This window comes from Oxyura jamaicensis, chromosome 1 (assembly GCF_011077185.1).
Source record: "Oxyura jamaicensis isolate SHBP4307 breed ruddy duck chromosome 1, BPBGC_Ojam_1.0, whole genome shotgun sequence".
In the NCBI taxonomy this organism is placed as follows: domain Eukaryota; kingdom Metazoa; phylum Chordata; class Aves; order Anseriformes; family Anatidae; genus Oxyura; species Oxyura jamaicensis.
The window spans coordinates 203,724,093-203,734,875 of NC_048893.1; the positions used below are offsets into that span (position 1 = coordinate 203,724,093).

At 70.7% G+C, this 10,783-nt stretch overlaps 2 protein-coding genes across 2 annotated transcripts in view; one reads left to right on the forward strand and one right to left on the reverse strand.

Annotated features, from left to right (window-relative positions):
- Positions 1-1,694, reverse strand: part of ARAP1 (ArfGAP with RhoGAP domain, ankyrin repeat and PH domain 1) — a 23,990-nt gene extending 22,296 nt beyond the window's left edge. The window contains 2 exon segments of the mRNA XM_035339577.1: positions 1,018-1,431; positions 1,433-1,694. Of these exon segments, the coding sequence (XP_035195468.1) occupies positions 1,018-1,431; positions 1,433-1,629 (611 nt within the window). The 5' untranslated portion in view covers positions 1,630-1,694.
- A 5,077-nt stretch (positions 1,695-6,771) lies between these two features.
- The window catches only part of CLPB (caseinolytic mitochondrial matrix peptidase chaperone subunit B), an 88,855-nt gene continuing 84,843 nt past the window's right edge, over positions 6,772-10,783 (forward strand). Inside the window, exon 1 of the mRNA XM_035339697.1 lies at positions 6,772-6,823. Coding sequence (XP_035195588.1) covers positions 6,772-6,823 — 52 coding nt within the window. The remainder of the gene's footprint in view (positions 6,824-10,783) is intronic.

A 10,783-nucleotide genomic window follows, 5' to 3' on the forward strand; every position in this document is an offset into this window, starting at 1 on the left:
GGGGGCGTCCCAGCGGGTGTCGTCGTCCCCCCCCCCCAGTGGGGACACAGTGACACTAGAGGGCACCAGGGGCCGGGACAAGAGCAGCCACGGGGTGCGGGGAGACCGGGGGGGGGTCAGATGGGGGTGGGGGGCACCAGGGGGTGTGATGGGGGTGTAGGACCCCCGGGGGGGTTTGCTGGGGCATGGGGACCCCCAGGGGGGTGTACTGGAGTTGTGAGACCCCCCAGGAGGATGCGGGGGTGTAGGGACCCCCAGGGGGGTGTACTGGGGGGTATGGGGACCCCCAGGGGGACATCCTGGAATTGTGGGACCCCTGGGGGGGATGTTGGGGGTATTGGGACCCCCAGGGGGACATCCTGGAGTTGTGGGACCCCCAGGGGGGTGTGCTGGGGGGTATGGGGACCCCCAGGGGGACATCCTGGAGCTGTGGGACCCCGGAGGGGATGTTGGGGGTATTGGGACCCCCAGGGGGACATACTGGAGGTATGGGACCCCCGGGGGGATTCATGGGTATAGGGACCCCTAAGGGGGCCCGCTGGGGGTATTGGGACCCCCAGGGGGACGTACTGGAGTTGTGAGACCCCCAGGAGGGTGTGGGGGTGCTGGGGGAATGGGGACCCCCAGGGGGACATCCTGGAGTTGTGAGACCCCCAGGGGGGTGTGGGGGTGTAGGGACCCCCAAGGTGGTGTGCTGGGGGGTATGGGGACCCCTAGGGGGACATCCTGGAATTGTGGGACCCCCGGGGGGGTGTGCTGGGGGTATTGGGACCCCCAGGAGGACGTACTGGAGTTGTGAGACCCCCAGGAGGCTGTAGGGGTGCTGGGGGAATGGGGACCCCCAGGGGGACATCCTGGAGGTGTGGGACCCCCAGGGGGATGCGGGCATGTAGGGGGGCCCCCCAGGGTGATGCACTGGACCCTCCCCTCATAGGGACCCCACAGCTCGCCCCCCCCCTCCCCCCCCGCGCCGCCCCCCCCCCCACCCCCCCCGGCTCCCCGTTCCCAGCCCCGTACCTGCTGGCCTCGTGCTGGGACCCGGCCCTGGGGGGCAGCGCGGGCGGGCGGCTGGGGGCCGGGGGGGTCTTCAGGGACTGGCATTTGCCTTCCACCTGGTGACGCTTGGCCGGCAGAGGAGGCAGCGGGGGTCTCGCCCGGCTCTCGGCTTTGGGGGCTGGCAGGGGGGGCAGCTCCGGGGCCGGACTGCAGGGGGGGGGCGGCTCGGGGCTGCTGGCAGCCGGCGAGAACTTAACGGGGGGCCGGCAGCCCACCCTGGGCGGGATGGGGGGCGGCAGCAGGGCGACGCTCGCAGCCCCCTCGGGCTCCGGCGGCGGCGACCGGGGGGGCTCCGTCGGCACGGCGGTGCCAGCCCCTTGGCGGAAGACGTGGCGCTTCATGGGCACCGGCTTCCTCGGGGGGGGGCTCGGCGAAGGCTTTTTGGACCCCCAGCAGGATGCGCTTGCGGTGGCCGGGCAGCAGCACGCCCAGGCGGGTGAGCCCCTCGTCCGTCAGCGCGCGGCAGTCCCGGACGGTGCGCAGCGCGCTGCGCTCGAAGGCGTCGGCGTACTGCTCCAGGTGCAGGGCCGCCAGCCAGGCGGCCACCGGCAGCCCCCCCCCGTCCTCCTCCATGGCGGGGGGCCCGCGGGGCTCAGCGCATCTCCTCCCCCCGGCGGGGCTCAGCGCGGCGTCGGGACCTGGGGACGGAGAGGGACGGGGTGAGCGCAGGTTCCCCCTGCGTTGAGCAGACTGATTCTCGGGGGGGGTCCCCTCGTAACACCCCCACCCCCCCAGCACTGCGCTCGTCCCCACCAGTTTGGTGAGCGAATGGGGGTGCTGGCCAGCCTAAATGTAGGTGCCCCAGTGCTAATTGGAGCCACCCCGGGGGGTCTAATTAGTCACCACGGGGGCTCGCCGTGGAGAGGCACAGCCTGGTGCTGGACCCATGGGGCTCCCCGTGGCTGGGTCCCAGCACAAGGAGCCCTCAGAAGCCATCCGGACACGGCGGTGGCAGTGCCAGGGGTGGGAGGGCCGAGGGGGACACGGCACGTGGCAGGTTCTGGCTGGGGGAGCTGCCCCCCTCCCCGGCTGCTCTTGCCATCCCCTTGCTCCTCTGCGTCCGTGCCGCAGGACAGAGGGTGCCCAGCCGGCGAGGGGCTAACCGAGGGGGTGCAGGGGTGATGTCTAAATGGGTCCGGAGCCTCTGCGAGGCGCTCCAAGGAGCCCCAGCGAGCTGGGTGGCGGCGTGGCCACAGCCCCTGGCACAGACCCAGCCAGGACGGGGGGACACGGACCCGCGGATGAGGCCACAGCTCCTCCAGAAACGCTGGGCAAAACCTTTGCATGGCAACGTGGTGCCGAGAGGAGCCGAGGTCCCCGCTGCCCTGGTGGCCGCGGCTGTCCCCAGCTTGTCACTGCGTGCCCGCAGAGCCCCCGGGGTTTTATCTCGCAGCCCAGAGGCTCGCGTGCTTGGCTGCGGGTTGTAAATCTCCCGGCGTGGGGAGCGAGCTCGTGGTTTCAGGAGCGGGGCCAGCTCCCGGCTTCTGACTGCAAGCGCTCGGCTCGCTGCCTGGCTGCTCACAGCCCCGTGTCACCCCCATGTCACCTCCCTGCTGCCCTGTGCCACCCCTGTGCCCTCCCCGCACCATCCTGTGCCACCCCTGTGCCTTCCCGGTGCCATCCCAGTGCCATCCTGTGCCCTCCCGGTGCCACCCCAGTGCCATCCTGTGCCCTCCCAGTGCCATCCCCATGCCATCCTGTGCCACCCCTGTGCCGGGAGCGCTGCAGCCTGCTGGGCTGAGCCTCTGCAGCCACCCAGCAGCACGGAGCAGGGCTGTGGCCAGTGCCCAGGACCTGACACGAGCTGGCCCCCATGCCTGGGCCAGCCGATGGTTCCTCGGGGACTCAGCCCCCCCAAGTCCTCCTCCTGCCCCGCTCCAGCCCCCGGCCCCTCTCCCACCTGCAGAGCCCGAAGTTGCCCCCAGCAGCAGAGGAGGACCCAGCACCCGCGGGTGTCACCAAGCACACAGGGGCGATGCTCGGGCACGGGAAGCCAAAGCCCCGGGGGCTCAGCACCCCGCAGCACTGCGCAGGGCACGGGCGGGGAGGAGAAGCAGGGCTCAGCACCCCAGTTCCTGGTGGCTCCGGGCAGGAGGCTGAGCACCCGCACCCCTGAACTCCGATCCCGGCCATGCAGCGGGCTGGGAGGCAGCGGCCAGCAGCGGCCCCGTGGCCGTGGCTCTCGGCACACCGCTGGGCGCTCCGGGCCAGCTCCGGCTGCGTGCCAGCGAAGCGAGAGCTCCTCTTTTCCTGGGTGACCCGGATCTGCAAGCCCGGGACGCGGGGCCGTGCCGGGGGAACGCGCGGTGCGCTCGCCCCGCTGCCACCCGGGAGACCCAGAGTGCGCCAGGCAGCGGGGCAGAGGGACGTGGTGCTCAGCCTGCAGCACCGCAGGGCGAGGCGGGGGCACGCGGGGGATGCCCCTGGCCGAGGGGTTTGTGCACCCCCGACAGGAGCCGCGGGGCCTGGGGCTGCCGGGAAGCTGCTGCTGCCCCTGTTCAGCCTCCTGCAGCAGCACCGGGGCTGGGACCCCCAGCACCGTCCTGCACCCCCAGCACCCCGCCGGCAGCACCCGCAGCACCTTCCAGAGCCGGCGGCGCAGGGGGCTCCTTCCCGAGGAGGAGAGCAAAGCAGAGTGCTGAGCACTGCCCTTATCTGCAGGAGCAGCGCTGAGGGGAAATCCTGCCACCCCCCCATCGGCACGCCAGGCGCGGGGCCACACGTCCCCAAACGCCACCAGCGGAGCAGCGCCGGCGTCCCCGATTCCCCCGCCGCCCTGACCCCGGCACGCGTTTTATTTCGGGCTCGCGAGGAGCTCCTTCTGCCCTGCTCAACGAGAGGATTTCCTGCTGCTATAAATACGCCGATCGCGAAATCTGGCCCTCGGAGTCACATTTTTGTCTGACTCACGCCGCGCCGACCCCCGCGGTTCCGGCAGCTCAGCTGCTGCTGCTCCCTCCCGACGTGGTGCTGTGCGCACTTTGCAGGGCAGAGGCACATTTCTGGGCTGCGGAGCGAGCAGCGGGCCCGGCGCAGACCCCCACACCCCCCCCCCAAGATGTTTTTAGGGTGCACAACCAGCAATAAACCCCCCCCCCAGAAGCACAAACCCCGCCAGCCCCGCGGGGAGCCGTGCAGGGATGCGCACGCAGCCGGGCACTTTCCCTCTCACGCCCGGGCCCTAAAAAAAGCCACCTGGCATTAAAAATAGGCGAGTGACGCCGCGCGGTGACACTGCTGTCACAGGACGTCCGGCGCTGCCTCTGCGCACGCAGGCTCGTCCCCCGGCTGCTCCCTGCCCCGGCCCGGGCCCTGAAGAGGAAAAGCAGAAGGCAACGCAGCGCTGCCGCTGTCCCGTCCCCTCTCTGCCACCTTTTGCAGGAAAAAACAAAGCCCTGAAAACCCCTTTTCCGATGCTCCCTGGGGCCACGAAAGCGCAGCCCCAAGCACAAAGCTCTGAGCCCCGCGGCACAGCGGGGGCACGGGGAGGGACCCCAGGTTCCGGGAGCATTTGGAGAGAAAAGCAAAGTCCTGGCGGCTCCCCCGGCTCGGGACGAGACCCCCGACCCAGCCCACGCGCAGCGCCCCGCTGGAGCACCCCGGGGGGGGGGGGGGGGGGGGGGCGTAACGCCACAAAAAGGGGGGATCTGGGGAGCGCACGGAGCAGCCTGGGGACCCCTCCCTCACCATTCGGCACAGGGCCGGCAGCACCTGGAGCAGGGGGCGCGGCGGGGCTGGGGGCACCCCTGCAGGACGGAGGGCATTGCAGAGGGGCTGTGGCACCGAGGTGGCACCACGGCACCGCGCCATCGGCTCCCCGAGGGAGCTGCGGGCCCTGCCCCACGGGCTGCAGCCGCCTTTGCCCTTTAGCACTTCGCCCCCGGCACGTGTGGGCCGCGTAAATCATTCATCAGCCCCTCGCCGCCTCTCCTCCTCGGGCCATTAATCATTTAACCTCCACCCGAAAGGAGACGAGGAAATTCCAGAAAGAGGAGAGCCGCTGGAAACAACCCGGGCTGCGGCAACCTGAGGAGCGGCGCCCAGCTCCCGGCTCGCTCCCCCAACCCCGTCCTCCCCCCGTCCCCTTTTTGGGGACACGGTTTCTGGTGGCATGGCCCCAGAAGATGCCCGGAGCAGCTCCGACCTCCAGGGCTGGGCGAGGAGGGAGCCCCCAGCCCCCGAATCCAAACCCCCCTCCGTGCTTCCCGGCCGCATTCCTCCCGCGATTAGGCAGCGCCTTCGGGTTTCGTAAGGGACTTAGGGGGAGCCGGGGGAGCCTCGTGCCTGGGGCTGCAGCCACGGCCTCTGAGCCAGGAGGATGGAGCCTGGAGCCCAGAGCTGCTGGGGACAGACCCCGCCAGCCCCAGCACCAGCTTCGTCCCCCTGCTGTGCCTCGGTTTCCCCATGCTGGGGACGCAGAACTCCCTGCAGGGAACACAGCACGGACCCCAGCACTGATTAGCGCAGACCAAGCGAGCCCTGCGCTCTGAAGCGGGGGGGGCTGGCTGCTTGTCTGTGTGCTCCCGCCCCTCCCCATGTCCTCCCGGACCTGCTTGCACCCAAATTAATGAGATATTTGGGTGCTTTTTCACCCCCGGCCACCTGCATGCAGCTCCCAGGCAGGGCTCCCACCAGGGACCCCATCCGCCCCCGCCCGTGCGCCAGCACCCCCTGTCCCAGCCCCTGCGGGGGGCACCCTGCTCCCAGGGTCCCTGGGAGAGCCCCCTGAAGACCCCCACAAAGGCAGCTTGTGCCCACCATCCCCTCGGGGTGTGCTGCCCGCTCCCAGCCGCCGCCCTGCGCCGTGCCACAGCCGAGGGGGACACGGTGCCAGATGGGGGGTCCCCGAACCCCACAACGGCCCCAGGCACAGCCTGGGAAGCTGGGGCCGGGGGAGCTGCCAGCGCAGCCACATGAGCCAGGAGGAATCGCTCAGCACGCCAACACCCCCGCGCCCCCAGCCCCAGCCGGCAGCGGGTCGGCAGGGCCGGCTCACCCAACGTTCCCTCTCCGGCCCAATTTACCCCCAAAGCAGCTCCGTTTCCAGGGCAGACGGAGTGGAGCAGGAGAAGCGAGGTGCCCTCCCCCCTGCGTGCCCCCCAGCCCAGCAGCAGAGCTCCCTCCGGACCCGCCGTGGCGGTGGGCTCTGCGCCGGGCACGGCACCGCGGGGGATCCCCGGCACGCACCGCCAGGCACCCAGCAGCCCCCCCCCCCAGCCCCCCTGTGCCACGCTGGGTCACCCGGGGAAGGGGACACACAGAGGCTTGGCCAGGGCTGGTGGCAGCGCTGCTGCTGGCTGCCACCCCCGGGGCAGCACCATGGGAGCAGGACCGGGAGCCACGGGGCGCGAAGCGCTCGGCGGACCGGTCTGGCTCGGGTCCCAATTCCTCTTTCAGCACCTGCAGTCCGACGGGCAGGGCAGGGCAGGGCAGGGCAGGGCAGGCAGGCAGACCCCCCCCCCGGCACACCCAGCTTCCCGTTCCCAAGCCCTCGGGCTCCGTAGGTGGGATGAAAGCGGGCGAAGAGCTGTACCTGGGCTCAGCTTTGGGCCGTGGGTGGGGAGGGAGCTGCCAGCCCGCAGCCCATGCCCGGCTCCGCGCCGCGCTCCGGGCTCTGCGCAGGGCTTTGCGCCGTGCCGGGGACTTCCTCAAATGCCTCCTCGGAGATCAGGAACTTGCAGCAAGAGCAAGGCGCCCGTTAAAAGCCCCGCGTGCATGGGAACGTGTTGCAATAACCGCTGCCAGAGCGGCTGCAAGAGGCCACGGGGTGAGCGCGGCCCCCGCTATCTCAGCAGGACAGCCCAGCGCCTCCGACCGCAGCCGCCACGGGACCCGCGCGGAGGAAATCGAGCCACGGGGCCGGGGGCACCGGCGGCACCCGGTGAGCCCAGGGCTCGCGGCGGGGACCCAGGCACTGAGGAGGGGACGGAGGGACAGGCAGAGCCCGGCCAGGGCAGGGCTGTCACGTCCCCTCCACCGGGACCCCACCCCGGTGGCGGCGAGGGCGGAGGCGCGAAGCCCCGCGGAAGCAGGCGGCGAACGCAAGGGGATTTCAGCCTCACACCAGGAGGAGCAGCCCCGGGGGGGGGCCTGGCCAGCTCGGGGCTCACACCCAGTCTGCAGCAAGCCCCCACCCTGCTCGCCACGGGGGTCCCGGCGGGTACCGGGGACACACGACCGGGTGGTGGGGAAGGACCGGTGGGAACTGGGTGCCGCAGGGTGCCCCGCGCCCTTGCCCGCGCCACATCGGGCAACCAAGCCACGGCACCAAGGTCATTTTTACCTCTTCCTGCCTAAACGGAGCAAGGATCCTCAGCGGGACCCGGGCTGTGCCCAGGCCGAGGTCCCCAAAGTCCCCGCAGAACCCGGGCGGGCGGCTGGGAGCGAGGCTTCAGGCGGCGCGACCGAGCTGCTCCCAGCCGGGAGTGGGAAGCTCCTGCATCCTCGCACCGAAACCTGCCCCCACGAATCCCTGGCGAGCAGAAAACATCCAAAAAAGCAGAAGCAGGGGCCTGGGATCGCAGCGAGCCCTGGCTCCCAGAGGCACCACAGCCCCAGGGTCTCCCATGGGAACGACTCCAGCCTTTCACTGCTGCCGAGTCAAATTAGTTCGGCAGCAGCGAGGGTTTCGCTTTGAGGTGAATCTGTTTCATTTTCAGGATTTCACGGCGGAGGGCAAGCCAGCAAACACAGCATGCAAATAACATTCAAACACCCCGGGCCCTAGGCAGCATTCTGACATCAAGTCCCGTCTTGCAAAGTCAGCAAAACCCGGGGGTGGAAACGGTTCCTCGGAGCCCCTTCTGCTGCCAGCGATCGCAATCTCCAAGTGGCTCCTCGCTGAAGCCGCCCGCGCGGTGCCCGAGCCTCGCGGCAGGCTCTCGGTGCTGCCTCTCAGCTCCTCTCCTCCCTCCGGGGGTGTCACCGGGCTGCCGAACCCCGCGGGGTGGGAACCGGCTGGAGGCGGCTGGGCACGGCACGGCACGGCACGGCACGGCAGGGGGCACGGAGCATCAGGGGGTGCACGGTGGTGAGGGGGTGCACGGACACCCTCAGGTGGGACCCCCTCAGTTGGGTGCGCCATCGGGGCCTGCATGGATGAGCAGAGTGCGCATGGCACGGCGGGTGTGCCTGGATCAGCAGGGTGTGCGTGGACAATCGGGGTGTGCACAGGCAGTCGGGGTGTGCACAGGCAGTCGGGGTGTGCACAGGCGGTTGGGGTGTGCACAGGCGGTTGGGGTGTGCACAGGCAGTCGGGGTGGCCGCAGGGGAGCAGAGCCGTGGTCCTGCCGCGGTGCACCCCGCTCCCCGTCCCACGGCACGGGTCAGCACCCAGGAAGCGGGAGGAAGGTGATGAGGAGGGCACGGGGCAGCCTGAGAGGCTCCCCGCTGAGCTCCCCCTCGCAGCGACGGTGCCACGGGGCCGTCATCCCACAGCTGGAAGTAAAACCTGGGAAGGTGAAGCGTGCCCTGGGCTGCAGCACGAATGGGGAAACGCACGGCCCCTGCCTCCCCCGCGGCCCCAAAGCTCTCCTTCCTCCTGCCTTGCACCAACAGGACGGATCCGGAGCCAGCCCCGTGTCCAGGCATCCGTCCTTCCCCAGGGAGGAGAGCGGGGACGGGCAGCCCTTGGCCCCCGAGGCAGTTACCCTGCAGGAGACGTGCCAAATGCGGGGCAGCGTGCTCTGTGCAGGGGCCGCTGACGCCCCCGTCCCCTCCCAGGACCTGCAAGGCAGAAGGCGAGGCTGACCCCCAGCTCCCGGCCTCCCCACCCCGGTCAGCGCCCACAGAACCCCCTCACGGGGGAACAGAGAGCCCTGGAAGCACGGGGCAAGCAGCACGAGGCTTCGAGAGACGTTAAATACGGGATGGCCGAGCTGGGCCTGGAGCGGGCAGGGAGCACGGCTCGCTGCGGGGACCCTCGGGGGGCTGCACACACCGGGGGACGGGGGACGGTGCGGCCCCCGCTGGCTCCCAGGGCCCCTTCCAGCCCCGTTACGTTGTGGGCAGACGCCTTCCCCCAGCGGTGCCTGACACACTTTCTGCCTCCTGCAAAAAATAGGTCAGGAAACCGGGCCCCGTCCCGCCGGGTCCCAGCGCAGGGCGGCGACGCCACGAGGGGGCTGCACCCCAAAATCGCTGCCTGGGGCGGGGGACACGGCGTGGCGCTGGGTGCCACCAGCCCCCACGGCACCCAAGGCTGCGCGTCCCTGCTGGGACAAGCCCCTGCCACCAGGACCCCGCAGGCAGGGACAGGTTTGGGGCATGGGGTGCATCTCTCAGGATGCTGCTCCCGTCCTGCTGCTCCCAGGGGGCACCGACCTGCCCGTGGCGGCCCCGCAGGGTGCTCCTGCCTCGGGGGGGGACCCAGCGCCTCCTCCCCTGCAGGCCTCATCCACCCCACGCACTCAGCGCCGCCGCTGCTGCACGAAACCCGCTGGGACCCGGCTTCACCTCCCCGCCAGCGGGAAGTGAAAGCTGTCGGCGAGCGGCCCCAGGCAGCTGCACCGGGACCCCTGGCTGCCCTCCTCCTCCTCTTCCTCCTCCTCCTTCTCCTCCTCCTCTGCACGGTCCCTGTCCCAAACCGTGGGTCTCGAAAGGGCCACCATGGGGTGCAGCAGCACCACGGCGCTGTGCCATAAAACCGTGTCCCCAAGGCACCCCCATCCCTGAGCCACCCCTGTCCCCAAGGTACCCCTGTCCCCAAGGCACCCCCGTCCCCGAGCCACCCCCATCCCTGAGCCACCCGGTCCCCAAGGCACCCCCGTCCCCGAGCCACCCTGTCCCCAAGCCACCCTGTCCCCAAGGCACCCCCTGCCCCATGCCACCCCCGTGCAGCCCCTCCGCACAGACAGGCACCGAGCCCCGACGCGCTGGCTGGCACCGAGGACGCCCCCTTTCCTCCCCACAACCACACACACCCGCGCTGCAAAACCCTCTGCGCCCGGCGCCGCCTCACCTGCAGCTTTGGGGTGTCCGAGGGCCGCCCCCCAAACCCCCCCCAGGGGGGCGGCATCGCCAGCCCCCGGCGCTGCGCTCGCAGGGAGGGGACGCGGGGTGGCACGGCGGCGCTTCCGAACGTGCCCCAGCTGGACGGGAAGCCCCGGGGTATTTTTAGAGCTTTTTTTTTTCTTTCCCCTTCGAGCGTGACGCTCGCGGTGTGCCGCGGGAGGTCGGAGCCCTCGCACCCTGCAGGCCTGCCTGCAGACCCAGCTGGGGGGGGGGGGGGCTGGACCTGAGGTGCCCCCCGCATCGCCAAGAGGGGTCAAAGCCGCCCTCCAGCACCGTGCGAGCCCACGGGACCCTCCGCGCACCCGGCAGGGGAGGAAGAGGAGGAGGAGGAGGAGGAGGGTGAGGAGGTGCAGCTTCACTCCCCTGTTCCCTGGAGCACCGGGGTCCCGCTGACCCCATTTTCCAGCAGCACGGGTTTCAGGCTAAGCACCCGGCCACGTGCGTTTCTGGGTGGGGGGCTCGTGTGCCCCGCGATGCCACGACCCCTCCAGAGGCAGGGAACGAGGTGGGACCAGTAAATGAGGGGCAGTGCTCGGTAACTCCGGCCGGCAGGGACCTGCTGCTCCCCAGCAGCACGCTCAGGACCCCCCCTGGGGCACCACGGACCTTGGAGCAGGAGGAGACCCCGGCGGCCACGGACACAGCTGTGGGGCGGGCAGGGCATGGCTGTGGGATGGGCAGAGGTGCTGTGGGGCAGAGGTGCTGTGGGGCAGAG